This window comes from Nilaparvata lugens, chromosome 3, assembly GCF_014356525.2.
Source record: "Nilaparvata lugens isolate BPH chromosome 3, ASM1435652v1, whole genome shotgun sequence".
Classification (NCBI taxonomy): Eukaryota; Metazoa; Arthropoda; class Insecta; order Hemiptera; family Delphacidae; genus Nilaparvata; species Nilaparvata lugens.
The window spans coordinates 21593067-21615237 of record NC_052506.1 but is presented as its reverse complement, the minus strand read 5'-3'; the positions used below and the strand labels follow the sequence as shown (position 1 = coordinate 21615237).

The 22171-nt window shown below is 33.7% G+C and overlaps 1 protein-coding gene and 1 long non-coding RNA gene across 7 annotated transcripts in view; one reads left to right on the top strand and one right to left on the bottom strand.

Moving 5' to 3' along the window:
- The window catches only part of LOC111064384 (histone acetyltransferase p300-like), a 43011-nt gene extending 21836 nt beyond the window's left edge, over window positions 1-21175 (bottom strand). For 2 of the 6 annotated variants that reach the window (XM_039423290.1, XM_039423289.1), the window contains exons 1-3: window positions 12153-12204; window positions 11550-11683; window positions 10051-10249 (exon numbers count right to left, since the gene is read on the bottom strand). In XM_039423290.1, coding sequence (XP_039279224.1) covers window positions 10051-10249; window positions 11550-11683; window positions 12153-12189 — 370 coding nt within the window. In that variant the 5' untranslated portion in view covers window positions 12190-12204. Of the gene's footprint in view, window positions 1-10050; window positions 10250-11549; window positions 11684-11807; window positions 11864-12152; window positions 12205-12301; window positions 12417-20841 lie in introns of those variants that run through there. The other 4 variants (XM_039423292.1, XM_039423294.1, XM_039423293.1 and 1 more) reach the window with 4 other exon arrangements.
- LOC120350352 lies at window positions 16881-21604 on the top strand. The gene is made up of 2 exons (XR_005570704.1): window positions 16881-17115; window positions 21419-21604. It is a non-coding gene; the product is annotated as an uncharacterized LOC120350352 (long non-coding RNA).
- The last annotated feature ends 567 nt before the right edge of the window (window positions 21605-22171 follow it).

Below are 22171 nucleotides of genomic sequence, written 5' to 3'. Positions count from 1 at the left end.
AGCGCGCGATTAAATTTTCAGTCATAGACAACACATAGATGTCTGACACATTGCTGTAGCTTTGATGCTCGACGAAGAGGATGATGAAGAAAATCTACTAATGAATTTTGTAAATGAAAACCCATTGAACTTATAATTGACAGAGAGGAAGAAGGGATTCTTACAATTTTGATTTCCAGGTATCCATTGTATAATGAAACCAAGTTTAGGGAATATTTTTTAGGCTTTCAACAAATTTTGTTTTATGAGGAACTGTTCTGTGAATAGTAAACCTCACGCAGTTATAAACCACAGCTTCCTCTAATACTAATATTGTTCATCAGAGTAAATTCTGTTGTGTTGGCGAGATATCGGTGTGAAAACGGCTAATGGCTAATTTGGCTGTTTGAGTTGGTGTATCGACTATGCTTTTGGATTCAATGCAACATTGGATTCCATAGTTACAGTTGCATTAATAATAACCAGTGTCGTATCCAGGGAGGAAATGGGGATGTATTGTGAAATTTGAAAAAATTATATGATCATTGAAAAAAATAGTGAATAAATAATGTTTAAACTAATTTTATACAAACTATGGTGTTGAAGTTTGTATAAAAATTTGAGCTGAAATTATAGTTTGCTATGTTAAATGAGTAGGCCTATTCAGGTTACTAAAACATTTTTTCAACAATTGAATTACTAGTAAAATTCCATTCCATTCTATTTGTTATTCAATAAAAAAATCATAGCCCTATGACATTTTCAAAAGGAAATCGAAATAATAATTAGCCAACTTGATAAAAAAAACCTTGAATGAAATGTTATTTTTCAGTGGAAATCGCACTAATTTGAAGGTATATTATCAACATTTTCCGGGGGCTCACCCCTGACCCAACTTTGGTGGGGGATATTCAATACCCCTACGCCCCCCGGTGACCCCCAAAAGTTTAGGTTCTTCCTACGTCAATGTAATGGTTTTTTTCTGGATACGCCACTGTTAAACAACACATATAAACAATACATCTTACAATGTATAAACAACACATCTTATCACTAGAAGATGGTGGAATGGCGACTACTGGCAAATAACTACTGCGTGCCACGCAAAAGTCTGGGATCCCAGACTTGAGTGCGTCGCGCAGAGGGATCACGCATTGCTGAATTGGCGGGAATCACAGAGAATGCGCGCGTGAAGTCAGAGAAAACACATCCGTAGCAATAGCTGCAGCAGACTTTTGCGTGATTACGTCATCGCGCATCCCGCAGTGACGCTGCGTGGTTCAGAGAAACATATGCTTCAGTGCGTCGCGCACAGAGATCGCACATTGCTAAATTGGCGGGAATCACAGAGAATTGAAGTCAGAGAAACACTTCCGTAGCAATAGCTGCAGCAGACTCTTGCGTGATTACGTCATCGCGCATCCCGCATCACGCAGTGACACTGCGTGGTTCAGAGAAACCTAGGCTTAGGTTCGCCCTTGCAAAAGCAACCTAAGGATAGGTAAATAATTCTGTTCTTATGCGGGGATTTTAACGTCGATTATTTATCAGAAAGTAACAATAACAATTTACTTGAAATATTCAAACTGTCAAATATAAGTAAAGGACCAACACGAATTACGCAGAGATCCGCAACAGAAATTGATTATTTGACAACTAGTCATTCTCCGCTTTTATGCCACACTTGTACCATTCCCTGTACTTTCACCGATCATGAGGGGCGCGGCGTCCATTTTGATGAAAAAGCCAAGCACAGAGAAAAATCAAGTTAAATTTTCTTCAAAAGCAAACAAAAATTCATTGCTATTTATCTCAATCACCTCGATAGTTCAATCCCAAGAATAACGCTGAAGGGTAAAAAAGATAACAAGTTAATTATTATTGAACTAAAATCCTAATTCCATTTTTAATTCCATCGATAACAAGTTAAATTGGATAACAAGAGGTATTAGAGTATCTGGAAATAGATTCAAAACTTCAAATATGTTAATCAAAAGCGGATCTAACCGTATTATGATGATTCCATCTTGACGAAAACAGGATTGGCCTATTTAAATTACGTGAAAATTTATAACCTGACGCTAGTGTTCACGCGCATCTCAAGTCTACTATTCAATGATCTGAGCCAGCTGGTGACAGAGCAATAACGCTGGAGACACACGAGGTCTGCTATCTCTTCATAGTGAATCATTTAATAGAATCAACAGTTGCCAACAGTTTGCAATAAATCACATTTTCTCGAATTTCGAGCTTATTTTTAATTTTAGGTGAAAATGTTACTGAACATTAATTGTAGAGATTCTCATGATTAATCTTTTCCACTCAAAATTTTTTGTTCAAATTGTATCTGAAGCCGTATAATTGAGAATCTAAAATCAAACTTTGCATAGATGGGGCGGAGCTCCTGAAATTTTTACAGATATGGGACTTGTGGCAGTTGATAGAGCTTATCGATGACTATTTCAGGTATAACTTTAATCGAAATCGTTGGAGCAGTTTTCGAGAAAATCGCGAAAAACCCTGTTTTTCACCTCATTTTCTCCATTTTAGCCGCCATCTTGAAACGCATTTGATCGAAATTGTTCGTGTCGGATCCTTATATTGTAAGGACCTTACGTTCCAAATTTCAAGTCATTCCGTTAATTGGGAGATGAGATATCGTGTACACAGACGCACATACACTCATACAGTGGTGGCTATCTTGAATTGAATTTGATCAAAATAGTTCGTATCGGATCCTTATAGGGGAAGGACCTTAAGTTCAAAATTTCAATTGATTCCGTTAATTGAGAGATAAGATATCGTGTACACAGACGCACATACACTCATGCGCGCACACACACATACAGACCAATACCCAAAAACCACTTTTTTGGACTCAGGGGACCTTGAAACGTATAGAAATTTAGAAATTGGGGTACCTTAATTTTTTCGGAAAGCAATACTTTCCTTTTCTATGGTAAAAACGGGCAAGGAAAGTAAATATAAGAATACGTTTTTCAATCTAATGATAGTGGTACAAATGATACAATTCTGTTGATGAATGATAATCTATGGATGTTAAATTTTTTCAATAATCAAGTACTTGCTAACAAAATATAAATGCACAGAGAAATAATATAAAAATTGTCGAGTTTTAAATATTCTTACACAATTAATGAATTGGTGATCCAGCCAACTCAATTCTCAATTTTAAAACAATAGGTTTGTTTTACCCACGATTTTATTAATCTCAATTTGCTTTTTGTTATTTTATCCTTCCTTTTAGTCTTCCGGAATTTTATTTATTAGTTTATTACTCTAATATTCTATGGACAATTGATACTCTGATATACTATAAACAATCGTACAGAACGTAGGGTCACTGTTTGTCCCATGGGTACTCATTCACCTACAGAAGCCTGCTGAAGGAAAATTCAAAAATTAAATCAAATTCATTTTTAGAAATTCGACTGAGTCACTGTATCAAATAGAACTGTAGAATTTGACAATATATGTGTGTTTTATTTCAAATTTAATTGCCAAAGGTTTCAATAAAAATAGGCAGAACAATCTACAAATTGATCAACAATCGTAAATATAGTGTATTACTAGTTGACCGAGCGAAGTGAGGTCTAAGATTCAAGTCGACGGTTTGGCATTTCTCACTACTAGTAGTTCTGTGAACAGTAGACCTCACGCAGTATTCTCATCCACAAGTACCTGATTGAAAATCTGGTGTGGCGCTCTCAAACAACTTTCCTTGCCATTATGAAAATTGATCACCTGACGCTAGTGTTCCCGCGCATCTCAAGTCTACTATTCAAAGATTTGAGCCAGCTGGTGACAGAGCAATAACGCTGGAGACACACGAGGTCTGCTATCTCTTCATAGTGAATCATTTAATAGAATCAACAGTTGCCAACAGTTTGCAATAAATTGGATAATCACATTTACTCGAATTTCGAGCTTATTTTTAATTTTAGGTGGAAATGTTACTGAACATTAATTGTAGAGATTCTCATGCTTAATCTTTTCCACTCAAAATTTTTTGTTCAAATTGTATCTGAAGCCGTATAATTGAGAATCTAAAATCAAACTTTGCATAGAGCTCCTGAAATTTTTACAGATATGGGACTTGTGGCAGTTGATAGAGCTTATCGATGACTATTTCAGGTATAACTTTAATCGAAATCGTTGGAGCCGTTTTCGAGAAAATCGCGAAAAACCATGTTTTTGACAACATTTTCGCCATTTTAGCCGCCATCTCGAAACGCATTTGATCGAAATTGTTCGTGTCGGATCCTTATATTATAAGGACCTTACGTTCCAAATTTCAAGTCATTCCGTTAATTGGGAGATGAGATATCGTGTACACAGACGCACATACACTCATACAGTGGTGGCTATCTTGAATTGAATTTGATCAAAATAGTTCGTGTCGGTCCTAGGGGAAGGACCTTAAGTTCAAAATTCAATTGATTCCGTTAATTGAGAGATAAGATATCGTGTACACAGACGCACATACACTCATGCGCGCACACACACATACAGACCAATACCCAAAAACCACTTTTTTGGACTCAGGGGACCTTGAAACGTATAGAAATTTAGAAATTGGGGTACCTTAATTTTTTCGGAAAGCAATACTTTCCTTTTCTATGGTAAAAACGGGCAAGGAAAGTAATATAAGAATACGTTTTTCAATCTAATGATAGTGGTACAAATGATACAATTCTGTTGATGAATGATAATCTATGGATGTTAAATTTTTTCAATAATCAAGTACTTGCTAACAAAATATAAATGCACAGAGAAATAATATAAAAATTGTCGAGTTTTAAATATTCTTACACAATTAATGAATTGGTGATCCAGCCAACTCAATTCTCAATTTTAAAACAATAGGTTTGTTTTACCCACGATTTTATTAATCTCAATTTGCTTTTTGTTATTTTATCCTTCCTTTTAGTCTTCCGGAATTTTATTATTAGTTTATTACTCTGATATTCTATGGACAATTGATACTCTGATATACTATAAACAATCGTACAGAACGTAGGGTCACTGTTTGTCCCATGGGTACTCATTCACCTACAGAAGCCTGCTGAAGGAAAATTCAAAAATTAAATCAAATTCATTTTTAGAAATTCGACTGAGTCACTGTATCAAATAGAACTGTAGAATTTGACAATATATGTGTGTTTTATTTCAAATTTAATTGCCAAAGGTTTCAATAAAAATAGGCAGAACAATCTACAAATTGATCAACAATCGTAAATATAGTGTATTACTAGTTGACCGAGCGAAGTGAGGTCTAAGATTCAAGTCGACGGTTTGGCATTTCTCACTACTAGTAGTTCTGTGAACAGTAGACCTCACGCAGTATCTCATCCACAAGTACCTGATTGAAAATCTGGTGTGGCGCTCTCAAACAACTTTCCTTGCCATTATGAAAATTGATCACCTGACGCTAGTGTTCCCGCGCATCTCAAGTCTACTATTCAAAGATTTGAGCCAGCTGGTGACAGAGCAATAACGCTGGAGACACACGAGGTCTGCTATCTCTTCATAGTGAATCATTTAATAGAATCAACAGTTGCCAACAGTTTGCAATAAATTGGATAATCACATTTACTCGAATTTCGAGCTTATTTTTAATTTTAGGTGGAAATGTTACTGAACATTAATTGTAGAGATTCTCATGCTTAATCTTTTCCACTCAAAATTTTTTGTTCAAATTGTATCTGAAGCCGTATAATTGAGAATCTAAAATCAAACTTTGCATAGAGCTCCTGAAATTTTTACAGATATGGGACTTGTGGCAGTTGATAGAGCTTATCGATGACTATTTCAGGTATAACTTTAATCGAAATCGTTGGAGCCGTTTTCGAGAAAATCGCGAAAAACCATGTTTTTGACAACATTTTCGCTATTTTAGCCGCCATCTTGAAACGCATTTGATCGAAATTGTTCGTGTCGGATCCTTATATTGTAAGGACCTTACGTTCCAAATTTCAAGTCATTCCGTTAATTGGGAGATGAGATATCGTGTACACAGACGCACATACACTCATACAGTGGTGGCTATCTTGAATTTGAATTTGATCAAAATAGTTCGTGTCGGTCCTAGGGGAAGGACCTTAAGTTCAAAATTTCAATTGATTCCGTTAATTGAGAGATGAGATATCGTGTACACAGACGCACATACACTCATGCGCGCACACACACATACATACCAATACCCAAAAACCACTTTTTTGGACTCAGGGGACCTTCAAACGTTTAGAAATTTAGAAATTGGGGTACCTTAATTTTTTTTCGGAAAGCAATACTTTCCTTACCTATGGTGATAGGGCAGGGAAAGTGAAAAACTGTAATTTCGACGCAGCAACAGTTTGGTTTCAGGCCAGGACTCCCGATATCGGATGCACTTTTCTACTAAATAGATAAGGTTCTTTCGGATGTTAATGACGGTTATAAAGTATGTGGTCTGATCGCCGATTTATCAAAAGCATTCGATCTGGTCAACACCGAAATATTATTGAATAAGCTGCAATATTATGGTTTAGGTGGATCCGTGCTGAGTTGGTTTTATTATTACTTCAAAGACAGATTTCAAAGAGTCGAGTTGGAAGGGTCTCCATCAAATTCACTACTCTCGATTGTTGAAAACAGCATCCGGCGTTCCTCAAGGCTCGGTGTTGGGTCCAGCTCTGTTTATCATCTATATTAATGACCTGCCTGCTCATCTTGTTCCTTCTGATTCAGTATTGTATGCCGACGATATAAGTGTCGTGATGAAGAGTAAAAATCAACAAAACATAAAGCTGATTACGAGATTGCTCTTGGAAAACTAAACAATTGGCTCAGAGCAAATATGTTAGCTTTGAATTATAAGAGAACAAGAGAGATTAGTTTTAGGTCAGCAGATCGAGTACTTTCAGAAATTCGGAATCAAAAAAATGAATCTGAAGAGATAAAGGTGTTGGGAGTAATGATTGATAGTGGACTGTCCTGGAGGCCTCATATCAGTTATTTGAGTAGGAGACTGAACTCTGCAGTTTTCGTAATTCGAAGAGTTGGAGGTCTGTTGAATATTTAGAATTTAAAAAGCGTCTATTATGCATTGTTTTATTCCCTTATATCATATGGAGTGGCATTCTGGGAGAACTCTAGAGAATCCATTCAAATATTTAGAGTTCAAAAGTGGGCCATTAGAGTTATAGTAGGTGAAACAGTGAGAACAAGCTTCCGGCCATTCTTCAAGGAGCTGGGGAATTCTCTCTACGGTCTTTTGATCATCATCGAACTACTCTTTTCGCTAGAGGAGCTTGGAGTTTGGGTATCAGTCTTTACAATGCCTTGCCTGAACATATAAAAAATCTTAGAATACAAAAAATTTAGAAGTGAATTGAAAAAAGAGCTAATTGAATGTTGTTTCTATTCGAGACGTGAGTTTAATGAACATTTCAACGGCAATCATTCATCCTCCAATGCTTTTATCAATTAAAAGTAAAAAGACTCAACTTTAAAATAGACATGACAAGTCCTTGTGCCCCTTTAAGGTAGGCGCACACAGATCGTCCGCATCCGCATCCGTATAGGTATGCGCACTCCAATTGAAAACAATGCATCAAATCTAATCATCCGATCCGTCCGATGCGTGCCGTCCGTCCGATGACGATCTGTGTGCGTCTACCTTTAATAGGAGTCCACTGGATGCTTTAAATATCAAATTTAAGAGTAATTTTTCCAGCAATAACAAAAAATTGATACATTGATTTCATACCTCATACAAGATTCTACTTGCATGAGAGTTGCATATTTCTTTAGGTTTTCAGGTATAGGTATTTGAAATGTTCAAAGTACGAATGAGGTTATATTGTCGAAGGATGTGATTGAAAGAATAGTTTTTAAAACTAACTTTTTGCAGGTAGAACTAATAGGCCAGAACTACTAGGAACCAGTAGGCCTAGTTGTCACAACAGCTGCTGCACGAGAAGTGAGCACTTTTCGGCGTGATAAAAAAATTGTTCAGCAGAATTGCTGAGTCTTCAATTATTAAAACAAAACGCTTTCCTTCTCTTTGCACATTACTATTGGGAATGAAAATAGAATATACAAATCATTAATTCAAGATGGTGATGAGTGAGTTCTGTCACTACGGAGACACTCTTCAATGAATTAATGAAGTGTACCAATTTTATAATTCGATGATCATATTTTTGAATGTTGGTAACTTGAGTGTATTGAGAGGGTGGATTAGTGAACATAGTAGAGAGCACTTTCTTATCCATCTCTTCTTCTTTGCCTTTCCGCACAGTGCCATTACAGCGTTGGTCTTATCCTTGAAGAGAGAAACCGCTTCTATAAAGCTGGAAATTGACAACCCTGAAACTTTATTAGCACTACTGGGATATCGGGGATGATATCCTACATCCAATTCTACCAATGAATTTGAAATTTGAGAAAGTTGCTATTTTACACGATTTAGCAACCCTGTAATTTCTTTGGATGGAGGGCCAATTCTCAACTTGTAGACTTTTTCATAAAAACTGATTGACTGCAACCACAATACAATATGATAAGGCAATGTGAAACCACTATAATATTGAAGATCCACCATAGTATTTTTCATCTAAGGTATATCAATGTATATACCTTAAGTATATAGTTAATATACAGTAATTTTTCGTATTGGAACATGTATATACAGCAAGTATACAGTAAATATACAGTATATACTGTACCATCTTTTGGGCTGGAGCACTGACCAATAAGAAATAAGGATAGGCCTAACTCTTCAAAGCAGTCGTATTTAAAGTACAAATCGCCTTGATGTTTGGCAAGATGAATGCTACAAGTGTAAGAAAATAATTTCAATTGCATTGAAAGTGCCTAATATTCTCCTCAAAAGCTTATTAGCACTAGTTACATAGTTGTCACATATATTTTGGATTGATTCAGGTTATATGAGTGAAAACTGCATACAATCACTGTTAACTTGTTTAGTCAGCATAGTCGTAGTGAAAGACAATATTGTATTCAGTGCTCAGTTCCTCGCTAGCGTACATAGCGAACGGACCGCATAAAATTATTTGTAATGTTCTGTAGTAAATTAAATGTTTTTTTTTTTAAGTAGGTAACTTATTTATTAACAAACCATAATTGGCGCAGTCGATAGGACGGCTTCAGAATTAGTCAAATTCGTGAAAATAATTTTCCAAAATATTGAAAATAATTCGTCGGTTTTCACCATTGAGAAGTGGTCACGAACATCATTTGTGTCAAGTGGTGAATATTGCCACAGAGAACTTCATTTGTGTCAAGTGCATATTGTCATCAATGAAATGGTGTTAAGAATCATAAACTGCATACAATCACTGTTACTTGTTTAGTCAGCATAGTCGTAGTGAAAGACAATATTGTATTCAGTGCTCAGTTCCTCGCTAGCGTACATAGCGAACGGACCGCATAAAATTATTTGTAATGTTCTGTAGTAAATAAAAGTTTTTTTTAAGTAGGTAACTTATTTATTAACAAACCATAATTGGCGCAGTCGATAGGACGGCTTCAGAATTAGTCAAATTCGTGAAAATAATTTTCCAAAATATTGAAAATAATTCGTCGGTTTTCACCATTGAGAAGTGGTCACGAACATCATTTGTGTCAAGTGGTGAATATTGCCACAGAGAACTTCATTTGTGTCAAGTGCATATTGTCATCAATGAAATGGTGTTAAGAAATCATAAACTGCATACAATCACTGTTAACTTGTTTAGTCAGCATAATTTTCATTTATGCCAATATCAATGGAAAATCTTCTCAATTAAGAGAGGAGATAAAATTAGTTGAATGAGAATGGATATTGTGGAATTTTTCCATAATTGAAAAAACACAGTTTTATTTTTGTCATATCCACATTTATTAGACTTTTACACAGGACTGCAGTTTTGTGTTGAAACCAACACATCTTCAGCAGTCCTGTGTAAGTCTAATAAATGTGGATGTAACAAAAATAAAACTGTGTTTTTTCAATAAGAGAGGAGAGCCTAATAGTCGAAATTTGAATTTTCAATGGCCACTTACAATAATTATTGCCAGTGTTCTTGACTCCCTCTCGTATTAGAAATGAGCAGACAGAACAGTCGGAGCGCGTACAGTTCTTCCAGTGAGCGATGATCTGCCTCGATGAAGAGCAGTGCGGCACAGCACATGACTTGCCCGCTTCACAAATTTGCAAATGGTTCAGTACGTCCTTCATCACCATGCAATGTGGCAATGCACACTGTAATTATAATAAAAATCACATTTTAATGCATAATGAATAAGATCATCCTAATAAACTTTGCTGTAGATTGTCACAGATGATAGATATATAAGGCTACAAGATATTAATTCATAACAGTAGGTAACTAGTGAACCCCTGGCTGCAGAACTCGCTCAAAATGCCTCTGTCAGCTGTTCTATTGAAAGCAGTGGAAAGTAGAGAGAAGTTGTATTGAGTTATCAATCGCATGCAATTGATAATGCAGCTTACAGCTCATTTGCGATTTGTGATGATATTCTTCTCAAATACTTCCAATGTTATCCTGCAATTTTCTAAAAAAATGAGGAGTGAGACATTTTTTTGGCCTACGAACTTAATCTGTTATAAGAAGACTTTCTAAAGTTATTGTAGAACATACAATCAGACTGAAAACGACTTTGGCCTTCAGTGTCAAAAGTGAAAACTCGCTAACACTCGTTCAATATAATTTCCTCTTCAGTTATTATATTCTATGCTTTTGTACTCCAGAGCGAAGATTGGTCCCCCGAAATTAATTAACTGAAACAGTGTTAATCCTCTGTTTGGTAATTTCAGTCATGTCAATACAGTCATTGATGCGCAACAAATAAAGGGAAAGCTGAATTTTTGCAGGGTTTCGTGAAAATCGATTATTTATATCTCGGCTCCAAATCAAGCTACCTTATATTAATGTCATCCTCTTAAGGATGAAAAAATATCTACCTAGCATAAATGTTTCATATCACATGTTATCATAATACTTGTATTTATTTATTATTAAGTTGTTGAGAGTTTTGGGAATCAACAATTGGATTACAGTATTCAAGAGCACTTTGAAATTTTGTCATACAAATTCTTGGAGATTAGAAATTGAGTCGAGAGAATAAATAAGTGAATACAGTAGAGCATGAATTATGTTATCCAGACTTCTGCTGAGTAATTATAATAGAATTGAAATTTAAAACCTAATTGAATTACACAAAATAGTTTGTATTTCAATTAGAATGGGAATGTAATTCATATTACATACAATACGTAAGCTATTACTAAATACTAAGTGCCAAGTTTTAATTATTTCTACACGTTAGAGCTAAGATAAAATTGAGTTGAAATCGATTATCTGGATTATGAGTAATCCGGACACGGTCATGTATCAACTAGTCCTCTCTACTCGCTGCTCTAATGTAAATCCAACTCTCTGTTCCAATCATTAAATAGCATTTAAAAGATTTCTTCGAATTGCAGTAATAATTGCAAGCTAATTGTTTGAAAGAATGAATAAAATAGTGAATGATGTGACCTGTGAGCCTCCATCAGCAGTTCTCTGACACTTGTAGGCGTGAAGGAGGAGCACCAGCTGCTGTTTAATGGCTTTATGTTTCTCGGCAGTAGAGGATTCGACTCCTTCAGCATCCATTATGCTCCAACACGATTCTAGAAATATCGATAAATTAACTTTAAACCTTTATTTTTCACTGAAATCAAGTTACCGTACTACTTCCTACACAATAATCAATTCAAAGTTAGTATGTAGCCTATTAATGATAGATGAAATTACTTGTGATGGCTTGAGAGAATGTAGAGATTAGGTCTACTTGCAGAAATTTTATCTGGAAACCAAGAATGATTAAAAAGCAATTGTGCAGATACCTCTGATATCTTAATATATATTATATATATATATATATATATTATATATATATATATATATATATATATATATTATATATATATTTATAAATGTATATATGTTTATTAATATGTATATTAAAGCCCAAATTTCAATTCTCTTTCGGGATATTTTAGTGCTGATTGAAAATGCCTAATCCATAACTTAGGTTTCCAAATTGATGAAAGACTGTTGGTCTCAAGGTAAAGCCTAACAGAAAATCGCCTCACTCGCCTATAGGTCCAGCCTTGTTAGCACGGGTGTCATTCATATGTGCGAGTATTTCAATTTTCCCTTATTTGTGTTTATCATATAAAATTATCAAATAACATTTTTATATTGCAATTGTATACTCCATTAAGGTTATAGTAATAAGAACTTACTTTTTGAGACACCAAAACCTAACCTTTTCTTTTACTTTCAAAACCTATTTGAACCAGTGAACTCTAAACTAACTGGAACGGGCTGTCCAATGCTTAGCTACAACCAAAAGTGTGTAAGGCGGAGTGAGTGAGACAGGCATACCGTGTGGGATTCCCTTCTCTCTCGTACTCATACATTCAAGCAGGCTGTTGCAGCTCTTGAGTACGATTTTTCATTTTTAAAGTTTAAAAACGGATTTGAATAAGTATTAGGGCTATTAGTATTAGATCACAACCTTTTCTCTTAAATATTGTGATGTATTTGTAGTGAAATGCGTAGAACTGAAAAATATAAAAAAATACGACCGAAAAATGGTGATGTATTGTGTTGCATTTGGATGCAAGAATGGGCATGTTAAAGGAAATGAAATACCATTTCACAGGTAAGTCAAACATTTTTATTCTGTTAATTAATTTGAAGAAATCTTTTTGTTTTACATACATTTTCAATACTTCTTTCTATATTGATCAGTTTATTTGACCAAAAATAAAACAACAAATTTGGTTATATTCCTAGTAAGTTATACCGTACTGTCATAGTTTCTATGTTTATTAAAAATTTCGGCCTACTTTATAGCATCTAAAATAAAAAAACATAGTTGAAGAACAAATTAATCCTTATTCAAAAAAGAATAAATAATATCTGATGCAGAAATTGTGAATGTTTCCCTACAAAGACTATCATTCATTCTATCACACATTCTATGTATCATGTAATTTATGGATATAAATTTGGTGTTAAGCATCAGCATATAATAAATATAGTATATTTATCATAATATTTGTATACGGTATATTATGTAGGTACAGTAGGCGTATCATACATTTTATGTATAATGTATAATATAAATTTAGTGTAAGTAGCAGCATATAATACTAATAGAATCTGATAGTATTGTGCCTTTCGCTAAACATTCAGCAGCAGTGGCGCAGTTGTGTGCCTCACCTTTTTAAAGGTGATAAAGAAGATAATTTTGAATAAAATTTAGAATTTAGAAATAGGCCGACACATCTAGAAAATACCTGAGTCTATACCTAATTTATGCAGGTGAACGGGCTAGAGTCAAGAAAACTTCAATTAATCTTGCCATGCCTGATTTAATAGGTTTATACTATAGAATAACACTACAATTTGAAATAATTGAAAAATACAAACGGCTTCAATAAACATTGGCAACTAAAATCGAACAACAGAAACAACAATTTCATGTTACTTTGTTGACATTCTTCATCTGATTCGGGGGGGCATTACTATCCCCGTTTAGATAGCAATACGTCACAAAACCAAACAATATCAGTCATCAAATAACAAGTTAATTTCAACATAAAATTACTTAAGAAAGAAAAGCCCGTTGAACCCAAGTTTCGTCGATAGTAACCCATATAACCCATTTCATAATAATTTTGAATCCCCACTTTTGATTGACATTCTCGAATGAACCTTTGATTCACTACACTGCACTTTCGTTGGTCTGTACGTTGCTTTATCGTCGGGGTTACAGTACCTTGTTTTTGGCGGTGAACTTTTACCGGTTGAATTTGGCTTGACGGCGACGTCCTCTTACGTCCCTAGACCTGTCGTCTGAACGGGTGTCTTGAAGCGGTGTTACATAAAGTTGCGGAACCAAAGGGGTGGTAGTACAAGAAGTTGGTTTGGGGACACACATGAACCGCTGTAAATAAATGTATTACAGCATTAATTTCTAACTCTTCCTACAATTCATCAAAAGCTAAAACAGGAGTTTATTCTGTTATTTAATTTAGATTTTATCTTGACGTTCTGATTTCATTCTCAAAATTTAACAGATTTAAAACAAATTTACTTGCCAGAGTGTCATTAATATACAATGCAACATTTATTAAAACACCCGTAATAAATTAATATAATGCTTTTAGAAAATGAATACTTCATTAATTATGATGTTAACTTTTATATAAATTGATATAATACTCTTAGAAAAGGAATAATTCAGATTGAAATGATGCTAACTTATATGATATTTTTCGTTTGGTTTGCGAAATCAAATATAATTTTTCATATAGTAGCTCGGCTAGTATTGTTGGAAACTTGTGCGCTAGCCAACATTTATTTTATTTATTATTTATGAACTATAGGACGCAATCCAAGTGTAAACAACGGGCATTCGCCCAAAACTGCTCAGAACCTTAATTTAAAATGAACAGTCCAGAGTTTATGATTTGATTTACCTACAAATACAAGTCCAAAAACGAGTATCAACTAGAATTATGAATTTATCACCAAATAAAACAAGACACTTTATAACACAATAAAAGAAAAAAATATTGAAAATTTCACTTTAAGGTAAAAATAATGTTTGCCTTATCCATCTTGTAGATAGTTTTTACCTTTAATTAAATAAAATTAGTAGACACATAGAAAATAATTTAAATTGTATTAAAATTTGAACATTCATTAATATTAATTTCCTGGAAAAGAAAAACTTTCTTCTTCGTCTATTAAGATTTCTATCATAAAAAATTTACTAAATCATTCGAAAGCCTTAATGACATAAGAAAACAGAGTCTGAAAAATATAAATTATAAAATGTCATAAACTCAATATGAACATAATCTTAAAAATTTCATTCCAATTTAAAGGCTATCTTCCTGACTTTCAGCAATACTCTACGATAATATATCTCCAGAAACAATAACTCAAATGTAACGTAACTGAAAACTTTCTATACTTCTTTAGAAAAAATTTATAAGTATCTTCCATCACTAATAAAATCAAAAGGATTATTCTCAATCAATATTATTAACTTGAAAAATAACAGGCTTTGTTAATACCATACTCTTATGGAAGTTTCAATCAATTAAATTCCCTAAATTATATTTTAACCTTATTTTACGTACCTTAGCGGTTATTTGAAGAAACAATTATTCGTACATGAAGAAGAAACACAATTAAACTTTTCAGGACATGGCACTACTAGAAAATTTAAACTTTAATAAAAATAAAACTAGCTCCTACATTAACTAATTATATAAACTTGTAAGCCTCCCCAAAAAGGGCGAAACATAATGACTACATCTTTAATCTCGTAGTGCTCCTAGCAAAGTGTCCTCTGAAACATAATCTGGTCTCGCGGCTGGGGAATCCCCCCACTACTGTATTTAGAAACAGGTCTCCTATTGGGCGAAGGGAATCAATTTGACCAATCGTCGCGTGGCTTCTAGAGCCTTTGGACCAAATAGTAACTGCAAAATCGGTAGTTTGTTATAATTTCAATGCTTGCTGTTTTCCAACTTATCACACACTATGTCGCGACAGGAAGGCTAAGTTTTAGAGATAATTCCATAATCTACATTCCTCGACGACTCGGAGCCACAATTTTTAAATATCTATCATGGGAAACTCGAAGTCATGGTCGTTCATAATAGAGAGAGAGAAAATAATTTATTTCGCTAACTCACAATAATGGCTCTAGTCTATTGCGTATTAAATTTACTATTATAACTTGGAAAAAGGCCTGAATTAAAATTAGTGCTCGGCACAGTATAATACTATAATCTAATAGAATCTATAAGTACGAAAAAATAAACATTTAATGAATTTTGTGTAAACACAGCTTTACAATAATGATTAATAATTCTGTGTTATCATCATGAGATGACATAATTTATTTTAGGTACCTACTTTTATTTTGAAAAATATGATATTGCTATCAGCTGAATTGTAATTAATTTTTGAAATCTTCCCATTTCAAATAAATTTAATAATCGTTCAATTTACAATTATAAAATAATTTATGTGTATAATTATATGTATATTATTGTTTATATAATTTATAATTATATGATAATTATTATTTAGCATATTTTACTGTTTGCTTATCATATGGTCATAATTATTATAATACAATTGATATAATGTTTCTTCATAGATTTCTTTGCATCATTTCTGAAACTCCCACACTGATTTGAAATGTTATCAGAATACCTAGTATATTGCTATCATTACATAATTTAATAATCCTGTGTTATTGAATCATCATAATTTATTTTATTTACCTACTTTTATTGTGAAAAATATGAGATTGGACTATGAGCCTGTTTTTTTATTCCCAATCATTTCATGACAGTTTATATTTGTCCTTGTTAAATAAATAAAAATAAATAAATAATACGCTTCTCTAAAATCTGGCCCAAAGTTATTCCCATGCTTGTGAAAAGTTGACAATACTAAAACTACTGCAGTCACAAATAAAAAAATTCTTTTCTTTATTAATATTCAACCTATTCCATTATTTTTGCTCTCAAAAAGTTAACAATGAACTGCTTAATAAAGGAAAAATAACGCTTCCGTGGTATAAGACATACAATATAGAAATAAAATAGAAATTGAGACTGTGCAATGCATTCTCCCATAAGAGCCAATGCGTAACAAAATGAACGAATCCCACAGCAATGCGGGTTGCCTATCTTTACCAGCTGCCTCACTTTTTTTGTGTTGCTAGTGTATTCCAGCTAGTTTAGAGTTCACTGATTTGAACAGAAACTTATAGGTTATGTTCATACACTAGACAAAATGAAATCTCGCAGATCTGAGGCACTCCCGTTAACACTGTGGCAGACCGTAACCTATGCTACTACGTAGCGTAGTAGCGTAGGTTAAGGGCAGACTCGCACTAAAGTTAGGTTACGCTACAGTGCTGCTGTTGGTGGGTTCGAATCACGCCGTTAGCCATGGACGTTTGTTCTTGACATCAAATCACCCACACACAAGCTCATGTGCGCTATTATCTCAAAAAGTAAGTTCTTATTACGATAAGCTTAATGGAGAGCTTAATTTCTTCCTTGAGAATTTATTCAATTTTGGTAGGTTAGTAGCTTTAAAAGTTAGTTTCCGAATCCAAAACCTTAAAATGAAACCAGTCAAATATTTCCAAAAGTCAAATTCACCTTCTTAAAAAAAATATAAAATTGAGGAAAATGGAAGAGCCTTGAGTTAAATAAATTGACACAAGCTATTTCGAAAAACTAACAAACTCATAGTGAGGTCCAAGTAAACCACGTTTTAATGGCAGTGGAGAGAGATAGGAAACCAGCCTTGCCAATTCTCTTCCTTGCAACTACCTTCTAAAGGCCTAGAGGATAATAGCTGATAGGCTATAGCTATAATTTAATTTTAGAAAATCTATTTCATTTTTATTTAATTTTAAAAGGGTACTTAGATTTATATTTGTATTTATATTCACGAGTAGCCCTAAAAAAAGACTATAGTGCGGTCCACGTTATAATGTCAGTAGTTGATTAACATTGGTGTTGCTATCCTTGTCTATCATTCGACAAAGCAGATAGCGCTATCCTTTTCTAGCTCCACAACTCTGCCAGATCGTTATTCAACAATGTAGAAATATAATCTAGCAAGGCAGAGAATGAGCAACGCCGTTCTCGTATCCTTTTCCACTGCCATTATAACGTGGACATCACTATAGCTGATACAGGTATATATCTGATGTAATATAATTATTAACTACCGGGTCGGTACTGTACCTATTCATTCTTGTTAAAAATAATCATTTATAGGCCTATTTCAATTCGGCAAGAAAATATATTTTGTTAGTTGATTATATTACTACCTTTCTTATATGCGGTCTGGCAACGTTGTAGAGCTAGAAAAGGATAGTATGATCTTTATAATTGAATGAAGAATAGCAACAGAAAGCAACAAGTGTGATAGAAAAAATTATAGGTGAGAGTGGGGGAATGAGAAAAATTTTTATTTTATTTAATGTGTGAGTTTAAAAATGTGAACAAATTCACATATCATATAAAAATTTCAAAGGTTTCAAAAACTTTTTTGATATGGAAATCTATACTTCAAGTGGACCCTTGCAAAAACTTTACCTACCCAAAGTCATGTTGTTTTTGCGGAAATTTTTATTTTTCCTATTTTTACCAATCAGTTTGCTCCCAATCTCTTCTTATAACCTGTTCATAGACTAATAGAACCTCTTAATCAATTTTTTTTCTTTCAGCTATTTCTATTATCGTGAAAAATGCTGTGTTTCTTATTCATATACACTTGAATGGGGTAATAAGAAACCAATTCTTATCTCTCTCCATTTTCTAGTTAGAGACATGACAATTTTTTTCTAAAACAGCTATTGGTTCAAATTCAAATTTCATTTATTGTCCAAGAGACATTATGCACTCATGGTTGTATAAGTATGGTATAAAAATATCAACATCATTAATATATTGGTAGGCTATATTCTGTGAAATTTTCATGTTTCTCCCATTCTCAAAATCACAGCCGAGAGAATCATAACCATAAGCTGACGTATAACCGAATTGTAGGTATTAAGCATAAATAGGTATAACCTAAAAAACAATGCAACATAAGAGGTTTGAGAGGTAAATGGTAGGTTAGGTTTTTGCTTTTAATGCGATATGCCGCTATTATTCAAAATGTTTTGATAATGAATAAATTATTATTGAAAAACAGTTTTGATCTAGTATAGATCTGGTATAGTTTGGCTATACGTAAGCTGTCATACCCTGAGAACTATAAAGGTCCGTTGACACTTACAATAGTTTTAGGATATGCAAATCTTGAAAAAATTTCTGCTAGCTTGGAAAATACAGTGTTTGAAAATCACTTTTGTAAGTAAAGGTATTAAGTTGATATTTTCTCCTCCATATTCACCTCAGTCCAATGGACTTGCTAGTTGCTGAACATAGTGTTCAAACTTTCAAGATATTGTTGTCAAAATTCAATTTAGATGAAAATACTTCAAAATGAAAATATTAATGCAGAAAATTTGTTGCAAGATTGTCCATTCGCGCATAGAAGCACTCTATGAATTTTGTTATAGTGAGGTCCACGTTATAATGGGCGGTGTGAATAAAAACGAGTAGGACAAGTAGATACTTGAATGAAAAGTAAACGCCAAAATTGAAGTGAATAAAACAAGTATTTACTCTTACTCGCACTTGAGAGGCTGGTAAACCCCCAAAAATTCCAATTTTGGTGTGAATAAACGCAAGTAAATACTCCTGTAGCAAGTAAATACTCGTCCATTTGCAAGTCAACCTGACCCCAGACTTGCAGTCGTACTTGTACACGAGAAATGGCTGCATTTATGAACCTGCGTCGTGTGAAACGTTATAGAGACCGGTGTGATATAAGTCCAGATCTATCTAAGGGACTATTACGGTTTGAGAGCAAAAACGTAGATTTTCTCACTTTGCACTTTCTTAATGGAATCACTGATGCAAGGGGTGGAGGATTAACTGTAAGGAAAAAAATGGAAATTTTTCTATGATACCTCAGTGATCCAGGATTACAAAGTGGCATTGCCAACGACATTTTCAAGTGTATTGGATAAAATAGTGCCGACGTATGAAGATTTCCACGCACTATTGAAGATATAAATCAGGCCAAGGCAGATTGGGCTTCAAAATTTCGCATTCCGAATGTCATTGGTGCTGTGTAGATTGCACTCAGGTGCAATCGGCGTTTAGCGGCGAAAACAGAACAAGTCACAGCAGGAAATGATGCGTCTGTGTGGCGTTACAAGTATTCACTTGCCTTTCTTGTGAATTCAGTTGTCTCGCGAATAAATACTTCCTATAGTGTGGTCCACGTTATAATGGCAGTGAATAAAGATTGAAGAATAGCGATGCCGATTCTCTGCATTAACTAATTATATTTCTACACTGTCAAAAACATGATTGTCATCATTGTAAAAAGATGAAAATGATAGAAAAGGATAGTACCACCGTCTTTGTCGAATGATAGCAAAACCAAAGTTGATCAAATACTGTCATTATAACGTGAACCTCACTATAGTAAACCCTCAGGTTGGCAAGTACCTACATGGTCACAAGTAAACTCGATGCTTTTTCACATCGGTTTACTTGGAGTTTAAATACTCATTACACTTTACTTGTAAGTAAATACTCGACCTACTCGTTTTTATTCACACCACCCATTGGCAGTGTATGATTTGCAATGGTGTTTCTATCTATGTCTATCGTTCAAAAAAGCAGATGGCGCTATCTCTTTCACACATTGCGATGTTCCCACATCGTTTATCAACAATGTAGAAATTCAACTAATTGACAAAATATTTAATCTCAATCATGAACATTTATTATTACATCTTTAAAAAATATATTTTCTTGACAAATAAATGATTAACTATTTTCAACAATAATGAACAGTTAAATTCATCAGATATACCAGTGTCAGCTGTTTGGGTGGCAAGGCTGAGATCTGGTAACCCTTTTCTCTTATCTTCCTACACTGCCATAATAACGTAGACCACACTACAGCCTCTACAGGCCATAATTCGATTCCTTGAAAACTAGAAGACTTTGGTGAATTTTGCCAGACAAGAAAAATGTGTCTAGCAACTTAGATCTGAGATCTGATAAAATGGAAAAAGTGAAATAGTAATGAAAGATATGACTTGGTGAGTTCTGCCTACTCAAAGAACTACATTTTTCAAGTCTATTGAAATACATACCTAACTGAAAATGTGGATTACTGACAGCAGATCATACGGCTCAGGAATTAGCGTTTAATTGGGAAATTATTTTAATTTATAGCTATTCTAAATAAAGCTTTGTATTTTTCAATAGTCAGCTTACTTACGGCAGCTTATATACGGTAGGTCGGTAGCCTATAGGTGAAACTACGTATGAAATGTTAGGCTATAATGGTACAGACTATAGAACTTTACTCGTAACTGATGAAATACAAACACAGCCACTCGGACGACGGAGCGCTCGGACGATTTTGTAAACAAACCATTTACCACTCTGTCGACATTGTAAACAAACTATATAGCTAATCAATGACGTAAACAGCTCTCAGCGCTCCAGGTGGAATAATTTGCTTTCAAAATATGTAGCTCTATGAATCCCTTGTTCCAAGCTTAGTTCTCCAAAAAAGGCGCGCAAATATGAATTTAAAGATTTTAAGATTACGAATTTTAAAAGTTTGTTTCAGATGCGTAATAATTTTATTTTTCTGGAAAGATATGAATCTATGGATATAGTTTATACTCTTGTCCTCTGAATTATAATTTCTGTTTGTTTCAGATGCGTAATAATTTTAATTTTGGAAAAGATGTGAAATGATATGAATCTATGGATATAGTTTATACTTGTCCTCTGAATTATAATTTCTCTGAACGTTGGACAACACATCCATAGGAGTTTATTCATGAAATAAATTTCCACACTTCTATAGAAAATCAAGTGACACGAGTTTTGTGAGAAAATAGATGGATTTTGGAACTGTAATTTGGACACAACGAGTTTAGGAACGGTTTACTATTGGGAAATCAGATCAGGTACAAAGATCATGAGCTGGAAAATATAAATTCAGCATAATTATTATAAATATGATTGTAAATATTTTTTATTTTCAGGAATAAGTCAATGATAAATATATAATATGCATTTATTCTGAATTGAAATCATAATAATAGATATTTATTTTTTCCTCCAGAAATATGTAAAAATGTAGTATGAAAAAACAACCAGATAGATTTTGTATATTCTCTTGAGTGATATTCCAATACCAAAGCGTAAAATTACAATCATTATCAACATTTGTAAGAAACAAATGTAGGAAGAATAATATAAAAACTCAAAGAAGGAAATACGGTAGTTTGTTTTCAGATGTTCATCATTTTTTATCAATTCAATAAGTCAATGCAGTATGTAAAATTACAATCATCAAAATTTGTAAGAAACATGTAGTGAAAGTCTCATAATAAAAACGACAAAACAAAAATACAGTAATAATAATATTTAGAAAATTAAAAAAATGAATAGTTTATTTTCAGT